Genomic DNA, 18492 nt, shown 5'->3' with positions numbered 1-18492 from the left:
ATCCTGTGTGATACTGACTGCTGAGCTGTGTATCTAATTCTCTCCTATGCATCTCCCCCCTGATATATGTGATCTATATGGCGGTATTATGTGAGAAGTAACAACATCAACAACTAATTTATTGAGATGGGAGAGTCATCACCCTAAGAGTCTGTTAAGAGGTATTCTCAAGGGACAATTCCTTAGACTACAACAAAAGTGTCCTGAACTTGGAGACTTCAAATAATGTCGTTCCGATATGAAAGGGAGGTTTAGGAGGAGAGGGTATCCAAGGAATGAAGCATACCACCATGCACTGGTCCCTTCTAACAGCACAACCTAAGCTGGATAATGATGACATTACACTTCTCAAAGGGACATATGATAATGAAACTGATGCAATTATGGGTATCTTGAAAAGGTTTTGGGGGGTGTTTAGGGTGAAGCCAGGTATTGGCAGTTGTAATGTATTTGTGCCATCCGTTGCATTCAGGAAGGGTAGATCCCTTAGTCCACAGTCATTTTTTTATTCCGCAAGCCCACTGGTACCTGGCTCGACTGTAAACATTTGGTTATGTTTCGATGAGCCTCATGTAGTTTCTATCGTTACGTTACCCAATCTAAATCGTTCAGTGGTGCTGTGACAGGTAGGGAATACTTGATGAGACACTTTGCAAATTGTAGAACATCGAGGGTGGTAAATTTATGCACCTGTTCAAGTCCTATGGATTACATTGGTAAAAGTAAAAGGCAATTCCGAGTCTGGATTAGCAAACATTTGGGTGATATCTGTAATGACTGGGATACTCCTCTTGAACGCCATGTCAATCAGGTACATCAGAGGAATTTGTACTGAATTTCCTTCAGGGTTATTGCGTTACTCCCACCTCCGAAGAGACTAGGTGACTGGGACTAAAAGATTTTACAACATGAGGCAAGATAGATATTTTGGCTTGAGTCAGTAGCTCTTGGAGGATTAAACGAGCAGCGGAGCTTTGTCAATTCCCTATGACCCTCCTATGTCCACTCTTATATAATCCCTCTGGTAGGAAGCAATTAGCAAAAAGCATATAGGCCACTAGGCTGTGCCATGTTTTATCTCGTTCTACTTATTTATGAGCTGTTTTCGGGGATAACCTAGCAGTGTCTCCACTAGTTCTATCTGAGCCCCCCGTCTTTTTCAATGTCATTATGGTGTTCACCCACCGTTATATTGGGGAGCTAGAATTTACAATATGTGCTCCTAATGCCCGGTATGGGTTTGGCTACATGGTCATCATGCCATTGCTTCTAACAGGGAGCATGTCATCATGGAGAATTTCTTTCTTGTACGCCGATCACCTGATGAATCACTGCCATTAGTGGGCGAAACGCGTTAGGATGAACATTAGGACATTAATGTCCCTGACAATCGGACATCAACGTAAGTATCCTTATGCATTATTTATATGTCTTCTATGGGTTATTAATTATGGGTTACGAACTTACGACTATGTTCCTGTGTCTAAAAATCTCTTCCTATACAGTATGTTTAGCATTGTTATTTGATGTCATCATTGGAGTCACCTCTTATAGTCACCCATACCTACCTTCTGTTTTTTATGATTCTTTTAATGGTAGTGTTATCTATTTGAAGGTTATAACAGGGTCACAGAGGGTGAGCCAAAGTGGAAAGGAGGCGCCATATTGATCACTACGGCGCCAACCTCCGCAGCAAGGCAGGGAAAAATTAGGCCAAAAATAGGGTGAGTATCCCTTTTACCCATAAATGAGATCTACCCTGAATTAGGTGGATGTAAACTGTTAATCATTGTTATTTGAGTGACAGACTCAGTGTATTCGACAGGATTACTTTTTTTGTGTTGTCTTTTTGTGTTGATGTTTCCTTTTGGTTACATCTCTCTGTTTTTTTTTGTTATTATTCACAACGGTAATGTTTTTTTACAGGGAATAGCAGGGTCATTGAGGGTGAGCTGACGCTGAGCGGATGTTAGGGCTAGCGGAACGCACCAAATAATTAAATAGATACAATAAGGTGCGTTCGCAGCCCGGGGTCCACAGTGCAGAGATGGAACCTGCTGCTAAGTAATGACGGACTATATGGCGGTACAATGAGGATACACACATGGGTTAACTTCACCCTGTATGAAGAAAGCGATCCCTGTTAAGCCACAGGGTCGCGGTACCACACAGAGAGCGCAAGCAAGGAACCACAGAACTCTATCCCAGGACACAGGATTAGAGTTCGTGTAGACCTCTTGCGATCGACACCACAATTGGAGTATCAGAGGTAACTATTATGCACAGAAGTGCATGCTGTGCCACACTAGCGGATGCCACTAACCACCCTGACTTGGGTAAAGTAAGCGCTCTAATAGCGCACGGCGCTGCACTGGCGGTCACAGCAGTTAGACGCTGTTTCGTGTGTTAAAGCTGTGAGTTCAGCCGGGCGCTAGATTGCAGCCATACACCTCACGCGAACAGTCATACACAAGGGATGGGTTTTTTAAGGAACGACTTGCACTCATCAACACAGACACGATAACAATTGTATACTAGCGCATGGCCGTGCGGCCATGCAAACCTTTTATAGCTGCAGCAAGAACAAGACCTTCCGAGAAGGACCAATGGGAGTCTACCACAGAAGAAGAACACCTTTAGGACCTTCCTAGAGGACCAATGGGATTAGCTGCAGTATCTAAGCATGTGACCCCCGACCTCCAATGGGAGGTCATCCCGTGGGCATGCTCAGAACGGGAGAATCTGGACTTAGTCCCAGAAAGACCTGATCGCTGCTGAACATTGCTGGCTACAAGAACCGAGCCTGGAAGGGCAATAGTAACCAGTCATCCAGTATTAGCCTGAGCTAGACACTGGGACCGATGTCTCTGCTGAGCAGGCTCCACTGCGGCTGGAGAAGAATGGGAGACCGCAGCGGAGATGGTTCGAAATTCCCCCTGTGCAGAGGCAGGAACTCGACACCTAACAGCGGAGGCGGTATATTGCGTTTTAGGGTGCCAACCTCCGTGGAAGGCAGTTTAAGCATCAAGACAAAATTAGGGCCAGCTTCACTTCCACTCATGTTTTGTGACCTACCCCTGTTTGGTTAAAAGTCCCCCTTTTCAATGCTGATCAATTAAAGTTGTTGTAAATTGTCCAAACTTTTTTTATGTTTTTTTTTTATTTTCGTCCATTGCCGCTAGACAGCATAACATGTGCAGTGTTTACGAGCACTTTTCTATTAAGCTTGTAAGCGCTGATTTTCAAGCTGCCCATGATTGCTAAAGCGCGCTGATACACCCTAATGAAGTGCTCAGAGGTAGACAGGAGAGGTGGTCGGTCTCCAAGAGAGGAAACAAACATTGCAGTTAATATATGCGGAATGGCTGCAAACTTTAATACGCGGTACATTGCAAAAGTGTTTGAATTTACAAGCTGAGGATATCCTTCTCTGAATATGGGAATAAACCTTTAATATAAAACGTGTTTTCGAAGCCAGACAATCCCTCTAACTTTTACTCTCATGTTTCAAAATATCCCGGTATTAAAAGGCACTAGAGCCACAATGAACGGCAGCACAGACAACAATATTGTTTCGGCAGCACATTTTGTAGTAGATGATACATCAATGCTTGTTGCCCGTGTGCAGGAATATGTGGTTTCCTTCAGCACTGTACCCGCGGTTGAGGACTCATTTCTTTTATAACAGAAGCCTTCAGAAGCGCAGCCACGCTTTATTGAAGTCACATTCAGCGAGCCTAGAAAATGAAAAATATCAATAGTTTTCATTGTAACAATTGTGATCCCGGGGGCTGCAACAGCAATTAGGATTTAAAGGATAGGGATGTCAATGGCTAATTATGACAAGCAGAGGCACTTATCTTTAGTCTTGCATGTATATCACTGAAAACCAGACTTTTGATTTCAAAGCGGAGTAGGGAGCTCTGTGGCTTGTCCAGCACTTTGGACTCTAGCACTCTTGACTGTGTGCATGTGATCAGAGCAGCACAAGCGGATGATGGCTGACCAAGCGTGCTTATGTCTATAGGATGTGTCCCGTTCTTGTGAAAAGCATTGAAGCAGTAAGTGGGGCTTTGGGTGACATTGTTCAAAATTTGCTTTTGGGCTTGTATAACTCCCCTTATGCCAATGAGAACTGTATACTGAAAATTATGCCATGTGTTTTTTTCTTTCACAGTAATTTTTATTTCATAAACTGAGATACACACATGAAAATTAGAAGCTTTGCGTGACGAGTCAGAGTCATTCTGGTTACTGGTGATAGGGTGAACTATTCTTAATTATGCCAGTCTGTCTGTTGACTCTTGTTTTATGTTAATTTACGGAATGACTGCTGATTACATATTGTATGAGCCCCCTGTGGTTTACTAGTTACCGCCATTATCATCCATAACTTACTGGGGGCCAATTTCTCAAAGAGAGAAGGGGACCTTCAGTCAGTTATGGGTTCGGGTACCATTCGGACACAAACATTCATACCTTCCCCCATTTCTTTTTGCTACCTGAATTTTTTGGCACTTTTTTTTTTTCACTTAATATTTCACCTGTTGTTTCTTTCGTAGTTTCAATAAGACACATAGTTTGATCCCCTGCACAATTTAAGGTCCTCAGAGTGTCACATGATGGTCTCCAAGAAGAGCACTTGGGACATTTTAATCCATTGGGCGTCGAATTTCCTTCCGGCACTACAACAACACAAAAAGAGTAGAAAATTATACTTTCATGAACTTTAAACAGAGTTGAAAATCAGAAAGAGAAAAGTTATGAATTTTGCTGTATAAATAAATCTGAGATAAGGAAGGAAATTACTCTTCATACCAGATACTTATTTACACATGGAGCTAATATTCCACTTATAGTTTATGTTCACTTTTGCAAGTTAATCTATTAAGGCTTCCATGTATCTGAAATAAAAAATGAAGCACATTTTCTAAGAATCTTGAATTTAATAATCTAATTATATACAGCATACAGTACATATACAATATATATATATATATATATATATATATATATATATATGTATATATATATATATATATATATATATACAGTACACAGACCAAAGGTTTGGACAAGCCCTTTCATTTAAAAAATTTTCTGTATTTTCATGACTATGAAAATTGTACATTCACACTGAAGGCATCAAAACTATGAATTAACACATGTGGAATTATATACCGTACTTAACAAAAAAGTGTGAAACAACTGAAATTATGTCTCATATTCTAGGATCTTCAAAGTAGCCACCTTTTGCTTTGATGACTGCTTTGCACACTCTTGGCATTCTCTTGATGAGCTTATATATATATATATATATATATATATATATATATATATATATATATATATATATATTTGCCATTGTTTTCCACATTGCTTTGTTGGTTTATATACCTGCTGTAAATTCACTGACCATTGCTAGATATGTTTTGAAATATTTGATAATCATTGATCCCATGAACCTTTTTTCTGAATTGAATTCTGCACTGAACTAATTACCAATGGGCTTTTCTGGCGTACAAAGATTTTCAGAACAACATGTAGTCGCTATCCTCTCTGAAGAAGTCGTAGATGTGCTGTAGATTCCGGTTGCATTACATTCACTCAGTTGAGCGCAGAATCTAATAAACCTCTGAAAAATGAATTCACCTATAAAAGAAAAAAAAGACGGAATAACAAAAAACTTTTTAAGCTTTTTAGAATTCTTTAGTGTTAAATATAATTATCTACTATATCTACTATATAATTGTCTAAAGGTCACTTCCGTCTTTCTGTCTGTCTTTCTGTCATGGATATTCATTGGTCGCGGCCTCTGTCTGTCATGGAATCCAAGTCGCTGATTGGTCTCGCCAGCTGCCTGTCATGGCTGCCGCGACCAATCAGCGACGGCCACAGTCCGATTAGTCCCTCCCTACTCCCCTGCAGTCAGTGCCCGGCGCCCGCTCCGTACTCCCTGCAGTCACCGCTCACACAGGTTTAATGGCAGCGGTAACAGACCGCATTATGCCGCGGGTAACTCACTCCATTACCGCTGCTATTAACCCTGTGTGACCAAGTTTTTACTATTGATGATGCCTATGCAGCGTCAATAGTAAAAATATCTAATGTTAAAAATAATAAAAAAAATAAAAAATCATTATATACTCACCTTCCACCGCGTTTCCCGCTGCTCGCGACGCTCCGGTGACCGCTCCATGCAAGTGGCGGGTTCCGGTGGCAAGGATGGTATGTGACAAGGACCTGCCATGATGTCACAGTCATGTGACCGCGACGTCATCACAGGTCCTGCGCTCATACCAACCCTGGGACCGGAACCTGCCGCGTGCACCGCACACAGGGCCAGGACTTCAAGGTGCCATCGGAAGGTGAGTATATGTTTATTTTTTCATTTTTTAACCGGTGACATACGTGGCTGTGCAATATACTACGTGACTGGCCAATATACTACGTGAGTGGCCAATATACTACGTGACTGGGCAATATACTACATCACTGGGCAACATACTACGTCACTGGGCAATATACTACGTGACTGGGTAATATACTACGTAGCTGGGCAATATACTATGTGGCTGGGCAATATACTATGCGGCTGGGGAATATACTACGTGACTGGGCAATATACTACATCACTGGGCAATATACTACGTGACTGGGCAATATACTACGTCACTGGGCAATATACTACGTGACTGGGTAATATACTACGTAGCTGGGCAATATACTACGTGACTGGGCAATATACTACGCGGCTGGGCAATATACTACATGGCTCTGTGCTGTATACTATGTGACTGGCCAATATACTACGTAGCTGGGCAATATACTATGTGGCTGGGCAATATACTACGTGACTGGGCAAAATACTACGTGGCTGGGCAATATACTACGTGACTGGGAAATACACTATGTCACTGGGCAATATACTACGTGGCTGGGCAATATACTAATATACTATGTGACTGGGCAAAATACTATGTGGCTGGGCAATATACTACGTGACTGGGCAATATACTACGTGGCTGGGCAATATACTACGTGGCTGGGCAATATACTACGTGACTGGGCAATATACTACGTGACTGGGCAATATACTACGTAACTGGGCAATATACTACGTGGCTGGGCAATATACCACGTGGCTGGGCAATATACTACGTGACTGGGCAATATACTACGTGACTGGGCAATATACTACGTGACTGGGCAATATACTATGTCACTGGGCAATATACTACGTAACTGGGCAATATACTACGTAGCTGGGCAATATACTACGTGGCTGGGCAATATACTACATGGCTGGGCAATATACTACTGACTGGACAATATACTACGTGACTGGACAATATACTATGTGGCTGGGTGATATACTACGTGGCTGGGCAATATACTACGTGACTGGACAATATACTACGTGACTGGGTGATATACTATGTGGCTGGGCGATATACTACGTGACTGGACAATATACTACGTGGCTGGGCAATATACTACGTGGCTGGGCAATATACTACGTGGCTGGGCAATATACTACGGGGACATTCACATTCTAGAATACCCGATGCGTTAGAATCGGGCCACCATCTAGTTTTGTATATTTATTTATTCAGGACTTCTTACTACCAGATGCGATACTCCAAAGAAAATGTCACCATGTTTCTTATAAAAAAAAGTAATGATTTATTAAATTGTCCATCAAAAAGAATCTGCTCCATCAAAAAGAATCAGGAAAACATAAAATAGTTGCAGTAGTTACAAAGAGATCGTCTATTTGTCCATAATTAGTTTATTAGTTTAAAGGGAATCTGTCACCCCCCAAAATTGGCCTATAAGCTAAAGTCACTGGCATCAGGGGCTTATCTACTGCATTCTGATAAGGCCCAGATGTAACCTGAAAGATAAGAAAAACAAATTAGATTATACTCACCCAGGGGCGGTCCCCGCTGTGGTCCGGTCCGATAGGTGTCGCGGTCCGGTCCGGAACCTCCTGTGACGCCCGAGAGACCGGGATACCCAGCACCGGACCAATGGGGTCTGTCTCTTGAGGGGATGTCACGGGTGGCTTGACCCGATGCTGTGGCCTCAGGCAATGCACAGTGTAAAGGGTATCGTGAGGGAGCAGGCACTTACTTGATCAGCAGCAGGTTCTCCCAGCGGTGATGATCCTGATCCTGGATAGATGGCTATTGTCCAAATGAAAGACTGAGGCACTGAAACGTTTAACCAGTTTACTTTAACAAAAAAGGATTTACAACCAGTCCTGTCACCGGAGTCTGTATGGGAACTCTGAGTTACTTTGACCCTGCCGGGGTCTTCGCCTCTTATTGTACGCAATATCTGTGTGGCCCTGCTGCTGTATGTGAACTGGCTGCCGGCCCAATCTGTCCCCTCCGGGTCCTGGTTCGACGGGCAACCCGAGTCCTTTTATCGGCTTACCCCCTCTGGGAGTACCGCTGAACTCTGTGTCTGTTGCTGCGTCCGACCCTAGTGAAGCTGATATCACCTCACGTTTTTCCGGTTGCTGTATTATATGTAATGAATACAGCCACGGATCCGGTATCCGTCTTTGCGCCTGTTCTGGGTAGTGATTAATGCTACCCGGTTCTCACAATGTCCTTTTTCTCTATCCCTCTTCTCCTCAGGCCGGTGATTTGGGCCTGGAAACAGTCACAGGGCTGTTAGAAATTCAGCTGTATGACCTCTCACTTTCAGCTCCTTAGCCCAACTGCCCAACTGCCAGTTCTTCTCTCAGACCAGAATGGATCAAGGGGAGTCTCTGGAGCTCCCCCTTCTGGCCGGAGGAGGTAGTGCAGTCTTGCTAATTTAGTATTTGTATTCAGTGTCAGTAACTATATTTGTGGCAAATACCTCTAGGGGTGCCACATTCCCCCTTAGTTAAGAACAGTACTCCGGGACTGTGGGACGATAACATTTTGAAATAACAATTAATATGTACAGAGTCTTAAAAATGAAAAGTTACAAAAACCACTCAAGGAAACAAAAATAGAATTCTGTAAAAAGTCACTTCAAATAGCGTCCATTAATACAGTTCTATCCTTGAAGGTACTAGGAAAGGCACTGCACTTTGTGTCCAAGAATTTAGTTCCATTTTTCCAACGGAGTTATCAATATAACGTCTAAAGAAAGTTCAAAAAGAGCAAAAAGCAAAGTTCAAAAAGCAGTCTTTCCGGAGCTTTGATTTAGTGCTGATAAAAAGTTCAAGAATATGCAAGAAGTTCATACAGACAAGTCTCTGTAGGTACTGGGCTTAAACGTTGCAGAATGATAACAATGACTATAGTTTTATAGTTGGTAATCCGCATACCTGGCCGGTAATTGACCCTGGGTACTACGCTGTGATCTACGTAACAGCGGTATCTCTCCATGTGGTGTACTACTGTCTACTGCGGATGTAGTATCTGCCCGCTCTGCTAAAGATAATTCCACGACTATGGAGTTGGCAAGTCCACCGTGAATGGGATCACTCTGATCAGGAATCTGTTCTTCCTGGCCTGGAATCTCCTGTAGTACGGGGTCAGCCTCTTCCTGTCTTGGGACTTCTGGTATTGGGTTCGGTGTTGGGTAAAAGGCCACCATGGGAACCACTACTGCACCATGGTATGTTAGTAGGGATTTGGGAAAGTCTCCTATACAGGTGTGATACATTTCCTCTTCTTTTTCCTTTACTGGTTGGACCTGCATGGGTTGAATAACTTCTGGTTCTGGCTGGACAACTTCTGTCTCTTTCAATGCTTCCGGACATAATTTAAGATTGTCTCTTGACACTAGTACAGATGTTAAGCCTCCGTTTTTGCTAATGAGACACATTTTAGGATTATCCATTCTTGTTGGTAAAACTGTGTAGGGTACGGCTTCCCACTGATTGTCTAGTTTATTGGTTCGACGATTTCTCTTGAGCACTTGGTCACCCGGTCTTAATGGGGTCGCTAGAGCATTCTGGTTGAAAGTTCGCTCTTGTCTTTCTCTAGTTTGCTGAAGGCTTCTTTCCACACTCTCTTGCACTTGGCGATACTGCTTTTGCCGTATGATATCCCAATTGGAGTCTTGGACTTCTGCGTCTGGTTTCAGAATTCCCATTTCTAGATCGATTGGTAATTGGCCGGGTCTTGCACGCATAAGGTAAGCTGGGGTGCAATTGGTGGAACTCACCGGGACATGATTATACAGATCCACCAAGTCAGGCAATTTCTCTGGCCATTGATTCCTTTCTGCCTCAGGTAAAGTCTTTAGTAGTTCTATTACAATATGGTTCATCTTCTCGCATAAGCCGTTTGTTTGTGGATGATAGGCCGCCATCCGGATCTTTTTGCAACCATACATATTACAGAATTCTCTGAAGATCTCTGATTCAAAGGCTGTACCTTGGTCGGTGAGAACCTGTTCCGGATATCCATGGGGTCTACAAAAGTACGTTTGGAACGCTTTGGCTGCTGTTTTTGCTGTCAGATCTTTTACGGGTACTACTACCAAGAAGCGTGAATAATGGTCCACGATGGTCAAGGCATAGACATAGCCGGACCGGCTTGGTGTCAACTTCACGTGGTCCATGGCTACAAGTTCAAGTGGTTGTTTGGTGATTATGGGCTGCAGTGGTGCCTTTGGTTCTTTTGATCGTTTCTTCTGAGGTTGCACGGGCCACAATTTCTGCACCACTGTTCGATTGATTTTCTCATCCCGACCCAATAAAATCTTTCTCTTAGAAGTACTTCTAACTTTTTCCAACCGAAGTGACCAGCACCATTATGGTAAGCTTCGAGGACCATCTTGACATCTTGTTTAGGCACGATAATCTGCCAAACCAATTCATGTGTTTTCGGATTGGTGTACCTTCTACAGAGCTTCCCTTGATACAGGAACATTTTGCCTCTCTCTTTCCAGAGTTGATGCGTCTCTTCCGGGGCATCCTCATCGGGATATGCACTTTGCTCAGTTAACAGTTCCTTCACCAACTTCACAGCCGGATTGCTGTCTTGGGTGTCAGCCCATCTATGGTGTGCTAACGGATTAAAATTCACCTCTTGTTGTTTCTGATAGGTACTTGACTGATGATGTTTTGCCTTGGGATGATGGAAGGCTGGTAGTTCAATTTCTTCAAGCTCCCCCGTTTCTTCTTCTACATCTCTCAAGTGTGGCATCCGGGATAGGGCATCGGAATTTCCATTCTTGCGACCTGCTCGATACTTGATCTTGAAGTTGTAATTAGATTACCGGGCTATCCATCGCTGTTCTAATGCACCTAATTTGGCTGTGTCCAGGTGGGTCAACGGATTGTTGTCAGTATAGACAATAAATTCTGCAGCAGCCAGATAGTGTTTGAAACGTTCAGTCACAGCCCAAACTACTGCCAGTAGTTCCAATTTGAAGGAGCTATAATTTTCTGGATTTCTTTCAGTAGGCCGGAGCTTTCTACTTGCAAAGGCGATGACTTTCTCCCGACCTTTTTGCTTTTGTGACAGCACCGCTCCTAGTCCCACATTACTGGCATCGGTGTAGAGGATGAAAGGTTGATGGTAATCTGGGTATGCCAGAACCTCTTCTCCGGTTAGTGCCTTCTTTAGTTGTTCAAAGGAGTCTTCCCTTTCATCGTTCCACTGAAAAGGAGGGTTTCGGTTTGAAGGTTTCTTCGTCTGCCCTACCAAGGCGTCTTGCAAGGGTGCTGCCAATTTGGTAAATCCTTTTATAAATCTGCGATAGTAACCCACCAATCCCAGGAATTGCCTCACTTCTTTTGCGTTGGTAGGTATTGGCCAATCCCTTATGGCGCTTATTTTCTCGGGATCCGGTGCTACTCCCTCTGAACTCACGATGTGTCCCAGGTACTGTACCTTTGGCTTGAGAAGGTGACATTTGGATGGCTTGATTTTCATGCCATACCTGGATAAGGCTTCGAACACTTCTGCCAGGTCTATTAAGTGTTGTTCGTAAGTCTTTGAGTAGACGATCACATCATCTAGGTACAGGAGGACGGTCTCGAAGTTCTTGTGTCCGAGGCAGCATTCCATCAGCCGCTGGAAGGTACCGGATGCGTTGCAGAGTCCGAATGGCATGCGATTAAATTCACATAGACCCATTGGTGTGGTGAATGCCGTCTTTTCCTTATCTCTCTCAGCCACAGGGACTTGCCAATACCCGCTTGTTAACCCTCCGTCACATACAATATTTGGACTAACGAGTTCACATACAATGTGCCTGTCAGGCGCCTGCTGGAAAAATACCTATAATATCTAATGTTTGCAGTTTCAGTGCTCTAAAAGTGATCAGTGACCTTCATAGGGATATAATAAAAGAGACTACACATAATCAGTTGCAAAAAAAAACATTTACTTAACATAAAACTAATAACTATGAAATACAAACTTTTCAAAACTCCCGCCAAATAGTCCCCAGTTCGACTCTCTCAAAAAAATGTACAAAGAAAATTTTTGAACACAAACTTAATTTTAAGGTACCTTAAGTACTACTAAAAACATATTCAATCAGAAGTAGATGCTGAGGTTTCCCCAGAAAAGTCACACTTGCAGAGCAAATAGCAAGAATTACACACCATTTTTGCATGTGTCAGGCAAATTGCTTTATGACATTTGAGACATTCATAATTTGAAAGCCTTCTGGTTCCGCTTTCCGTTTGGCAGGTGGTGCATCTCCTTCTTTTGTGAGGTGGTGCAGATGGTGACTTTTCACCATCATCTTCTGGGCGGAACCTTTTGAGCTGAACTTGAAGGCGAGAGGGGATACCGATTGTTTTCACGCTTCTCCTGCGTAGCTCTCCAAGTACTAGTTCATGGGCCAATTTTTTCAGATACAATCGTCTACGGAGTGGTTCAAGCTTGTTTTCAAGATAAATTACTTGTGAATTTATACCACCCAAATTCAACATAGCAAAAAATATGACCATTGGCCAGCGTTTGATGTTTCTGCTGACGTTGAAAGTGGAGCACATCTGATCTGCTGTATACACACCCCCTTTGGTGGCATTGTAAAATGTAATTATCTCCGGTTTTTTTTCTGCCCCAGTCCCAGGATCGATGGCAGCATCATCATGAAGTGTTGATAGAAGTACGATTTTTTTTGGCATGTGGTACATAGGAAACTAAAGCCTTTCCATTATGGAATGCAAACATACTGCTGTACTGTTGTCTCTCTTTCACACTTGCAAACTGTGGCGGCAATTCCCTTTTGTTTTTTCTTACAGTTCCCACATATGACAGCTTCTGAATTTTCAGATAATCAATCAGATCACAACTTGTAAACCAATTGTCAGCTGTAATATTGCGGCCCGATCCAAATAAGGGTTCAGCCAGTCTTTTTACTACATCAATGGGTTTGTTGCTCACACAGTAAGGACCTTCTGGTTGTTTTCCTGCATAAACTTCCAGGTTGTAAGTGTAGGTCTTACTGGCATCAACAAGGGCATAAATTTTTATTCCATATTTGTTTGGCTTTGATGGAATATATTGACGAAAGGCACATCTACCACGAAAACCAGGGAGCATTTCGTCAATAGTGAGATTCTCTCCAGGGTAATAACTTTGTTTACAGTTTACAACAAATCTTTGAAATATATCATGAATTGGAGCAAGTCGGTCATGTGTTTTGCGTTCGGTTCGGGTAGTTCTGTCGTCAAACCGAAGGCAACGAATTAGAATCTTGAATCTGTTTATGGACATAACAAGGCTAAACTTTTCAACTCCATCCCCATCTTTACCCCAAAGTTCCTCCAAACTTTGTCTATTTGCCCTATAAGCTCCTGCAAGGTACAGTAATCCAAAAAAAGCACGCAGTTCTATTTCATCTGTGGGCTTGATGGTTCTGTTGCAGATGTACTTGTCCTTTATAATGTCTATATATTGGTTGGTATATGTGACAATAGAGTCCAGAATGTCATCTGTAAATATACTGTTCCAGCATTCAACTGCAGTTTTTGCATTACGTGCAGTTCCTATTACTGCAGGAAGGTGAGTAATAGTAACATAGTAACATAGTAACATAGTTAGTAAGGCCGAAAAAAGACATTTGTCCATCCAGTTCAGCCTATATTCCATCATAATAAATACCCAGATCTACGTCCAGATCTACGTCCGTTAATAATGTTTAAAGGTTCCCTACGTTTTTTCTGGAATGGCTTCTTGTTCCATTTAGTATTTTTATATTTTCCAATATAATATGATCCAACTTCTTCATCCTCACCACTGTCACCATCTTGCTCTGTTTCAGAATCCAGGACACATTCTTCCACCTCATCATGAGAATCAATCTCACTTTCCTCTCCTAAATCCTCATTCAGTGTGAGGTCTCTATCATCTAACAGCATGATTGTTACTTCCTCAACATCAAGTTGTTTGGATAAATTGTACATTTTCCTCTCCATTTCAGCAGATAATCTGAAGCAAGAGAAGGAATATGTTAGGGAACTACTGTATATGCCTGAGCAGCACACTTTCTTTTATAAAATCTCCCTTATTTCTATGAAATATCCTCACATTTTGTGCTATACATTCATAAATCAAGCTAAATAAACTATTGTGATGAATAAAAACATAAAATACCAACCTTACTGAATGTGACGTATTCACATACAATGAGCCTGAGAGATCTGTGCAGCTATATCCTCTCCCCTGAAGCTCTGAAATCCAACTGTGATATCAGGTTTCACAGACCTTCAAGAGACAGGAGACTACCTGGAGGGAGGGGGTTTCCTCACAATCTGGTGAGGAAGGAGAAATGAAAGTAAAAGAGAAGCGCCTGTCAGATCAGTTGTATGTGACGGAGGGTTAAGTCTAAGGTGGAAAAATAATTAGCAGATTTCAAAGCAGTCAAGGACTCTTCTATCCTAGGCAAGGGGTAGGCGTCTTTATGGGTGATGTTATTAATCCGCCGGTAGTCTACGCACATTCTCATGGTACCGTCCTTTTTTTTGACAAGCACTAGAGGGGCCGCCCAGGGGCTACAGCTGTCTCTTATTACCCCGGCCTGTTTCATCTCCCTCAGCATATCTTTTGCACATTGATAGTGAGCGGGCGGTATGGGTCTATATCTTTCTTTTATTTGGGGATGGTCACTGGTGGGGATTGTGTGTTCTACCCCTTCTATCCGTCCGAAGTCCAATGGGTGTTTACTGAAGACTTGTTCATATTCCGTCACTAGCCTATACACCCCTTGTTTTTGATGGGTAGGTGTTGAATTTATGCCCACGTGTAGCTGTTGACACCAATCCTCCAATTCTCCGTCTGAGCCGTTGCCTTCCACCTGACAGGTTGGTTCTAAGGGCTCAATGGTTGTGATGGCATTGTTGTCAACAGTATATAGCTTTGCCATTGTAGCATACCTTGGCAAAGTGACCTCTTCCTCTCCACAGTTCAAAAGTCGTACCGGCACTCGTCCCCGGTGTACCTCGACTATCCCTCGTGCTGTGAGTATAGTGGGCCTGCTGTCGGTGTACACTGGTTCTATTAAGGCTTGATAATCTCATCCCTTAGTACCAATGGCTGCTCTACACCATACCAGCATTTCTGTTTTTGGTGGGATTACAATAGATGTTGGATCACTTACCCTCACACTGCCGATTTCTCCACCTGCAACTTTTACCTGTTGCCTTAACATCAATACTTTTATTTCCCTTTGGAGAACTCTCTGCTGGCAGGATTGGGCAGTTTCAGCAATTTGCTGTAAGACAGAAATAACTTCGGAAAAGCAGTTCTCTAACACATTCATTCCTATCAATACAGTTGGTTCACAGTTCCGCCGGTCAACATCAACAACAATTATACCCTGTTTCTTCAATTCTACTTTACCAATCTTTATGGTCATCGCCCTGAATCCTAGTTTGGGTACCAACTTACCATTACTGGCCCATATATCTAGTTCAACATCAGAGGGCCCTTTATCAATATCTGCATCAGCCCAGTACCTCTTATAAAGGATATACGGTATAGATGAAATCTGGGAACCTGTGTCCAGCAAAGCGTTGAGGGGAATTCCGTCCAGCACGATAGGGATAGTGGGTCGTCCTCCGATGTACCTGTCGTGCCAGGGTGTTGGGCCTTGAAAGTTCATTCCTGCGAAGCGGCCCGCATTCACAGGGGATTCCCGTTTAAATCACAATCTCGTGCAAAGTGGCCTGGCTGCTGGCAACGGCGGCAAATGGGCTGTCCATCCGGTTGATAGCGGTCGCGGGGTCGTCCTCTCCATGTCGGGTATCTCCGGGGTCTCATCCATGGAACACCTTCTCTACGGTTTGACAACTCCATCTTGGGTCCTCTCATCTCCTGCATGGTTTTAGCCATTGAAGCAACAACATCAGTTAAAGAGTCAAGCTTTTGTTGAAGAGCCTCATTAGTACTGGGCTCCAGGGGCTTAGCAATGGCCCCGGACATAGCTGATGTCACTGGTACTCCATGTTGTTGAGGAGCCTCTGCCATGAGTTGCGCAGGCTCCTGATCCCGAGGTGCCTCTGCCAGCTGGAGATGTATAGCGCTCTCCTTTAATTGAGCAAATGTCAATTCAGGGTTCTTAAAAACAAGCATGCTCACATGCCCCCGGTGAGAAGGGGTGTAGAGTCCCTCCATAAATTGATCTCTTAGCAGTTTATCCGCTCCGGTGTTAAAAATGGGTTCAGCCAGTGTAAGTGATTTAAGGGCTTCCTGCAGGTTTAAGGCAAAGTCTCTCACGCCCTCATTAACTTTTTGTTTGCAATTAAAGAATCGTATTTTAGCTTTGCTGCTGGCAGTGGTTTCAAATGTAGCTTTTAATCCAGCAAATATGCGTTCAACAGTGCCTTTTAGATCAGCTGCCCATGCTGTGACTTCTCGCTTAGCATGGCCACTTAACTGCATCATCAGGAGACTAACACGCTGAACTTCACCCACGGGGAACATGTTAAAATGGGCCAGCATCTTTTCTCTGAAATTGTCAAGGGTATTAGGCTCACCTTCATATATTGGAAGCCACGGGCCACCCGGGGTATATGGCATCAGCACCGGCATGATGGGCGCCGCTCCTTGCACCGCTGCGCTACCGGACTCTCTATCGACACTCTGTCTTTCAGCTGCATTAGCGCCGCCGGGTGCTGCGGCGTCTCCGTGCTGCGACATACTGTGCCCCCTTAGTTAATCCGGACCCTTCCGGTCCTCCGCTTCCGTCGGGATAGTGTAGATTCGTTCTGCTGCGCAGCAGGATTGGTTTTCCCCTTGCTCTGACGTCAGAGCGCTCAGCTTGGTGCCGCCCACAATGACACGCCCCCTGCTGCTCCCACCCACCGCGCTCTGTAATGGCGGATTCTGAAGTTTTTCAGTTAGACTGGGGCTCAGGTGATGGCGTAGCTCAATTAACAGTCTCGTGCCTAACGGTTATGAAGTGATTACCTCAGGGGATGGCGGCCATCTTTACTTCATTATAACCAATGGGGAAAAGTCACTTTCAATAGTTTTTAATGGGAAATGGAATATTCTTTAATAAAGTCAATTTTCACGATTTTTCATCCAAGTTTTCAAAGTTTTGGGCTCCAATCACGGCACACAATACCCGGTATATGGGCTGGCTCGATCCTGTTCGTGACGCCAATTGTGATGCCCGAGAGACCGGGGTACCCAGCACCGGACCAATGGGGTCTGTCTCTTGAGGGGGATGTCACGGGTGGCTTGACCCGGTGCTGTGGCCTCAGGCAATGCACAGTGTAAGGGGTATCATGAGGGGACAGGCACTTACTTGATCAGCAGCAGGTTCTCCCAGCGGTGATGATCCCAATCCTGGATAGATGGCTATTGTCCAAATGAAAGACTGAGGCACTGAAACGTTTAACCAGTTTACTTTAACAAAAAAGGATTTACAACCAGTCCTGTCACCGGAGTCTGTATGGGAACTCTGAGTTACTTTGACCCTGCCGGGGTCTTCGCCTCTTATTGTACGCAATATCTGTGTGGCCCTGCTGCTGTATGTGAACTGGCTGCCGGCCCAATCTGTCCCCTCCGGGTCCTGGTTCGACGGGCAACCCGAGTCCTTTTATCGGCTTACCCCCTCCGGGAGTACCGCTGAACTCTGTGTCTGTTGCTGCGTCCGACCCTAGTGAAGCTGATATCACCTCACGTTTTTCCGGTTGCTGTATTATATGTAATGAATACAGCCACGGATCCGGTATCTGTCTTTGCGCCTGTTCTGGGTAGTGATTAATGCTACCCGGTTCTCACAATGTCCTTTTTCTCTATCCCTCTTCTCCTCAGGCCGGTGATTTGGGCCTGGAAACCGTCATAGGGCTGTTAGAAATTCAGCTGTATGACCTCTCACTTTCAGCTCCTTAGCCCAACTGCCCAACTGCCAGTTCTTCTCTCAGACCAGAATGGATCAAGGGGAGTCTCTGGAGCTCCCCCTTCTGGCCGGAGGAGGTAGTGCAGTCTTGCTATTTTAGTATTTGTATTCAGTGTCAGTAACTATATTTGTGGCAAATACCTCTAGGGGTGCCACACTCCCATC

General features: G+C 43.9%; 1 protein-coding gene across 3 annotated transcripts in view; it reads right to left on the bottom strand.

Annotated features, from left to right (window-relative positions):
• Window positions 1-3353: 3353 nt before the first annotated feature.
• Window positions 3354-18492, bottom strand: part of LOC138651057 (phospholipase A2 inhibitor and Ly6/PLAUR domain-containing protein-like) — a 41571-nt gene continuing 26432 nt past the window's right edge. For all 3 annotated transcript variants that reach the window (XM_069740998.1, XM_069741000.1, XM_069740999.1), the window contains 3 exons: window positions 5503-5652; window positions 4545-4685; window positions 3354-3737 (listed from right to left, as the gene is read on the bottom strand). In XM_069740998.1, the coding sequence (XP_069597099.1) occupies window positions 3508-3737; window positions 4545-4685; window positions 5503-5652 (521 nt within the window). In that variant the 3' untranslated portion in view covers window positions 3354-3507. The remainder of the gene's footprint in view (window positions 3738-4544; window positions 4686-5502; window positions 5653-18492) is intronic.

Source organism: Ranitomeya imitator, chromosome 10, assembly GCF_032444005.1.
Source record: "Ranitomeya imitator isolate aRanImi1 chromosome 10, aRanImi1.pri, whole genome shotgun sequence".
NCBI lineage: Eukaryota > Metazoa > Chordata > Amphibia > Anura > Dendrobatidae > Ranitomeya > Ranitomeya imitator.
The sequence above is the reverse complement of the archived record's forward strand: the minus strand, read 5'-3'. Positions and strand labels throughout refer to the sequence as shown.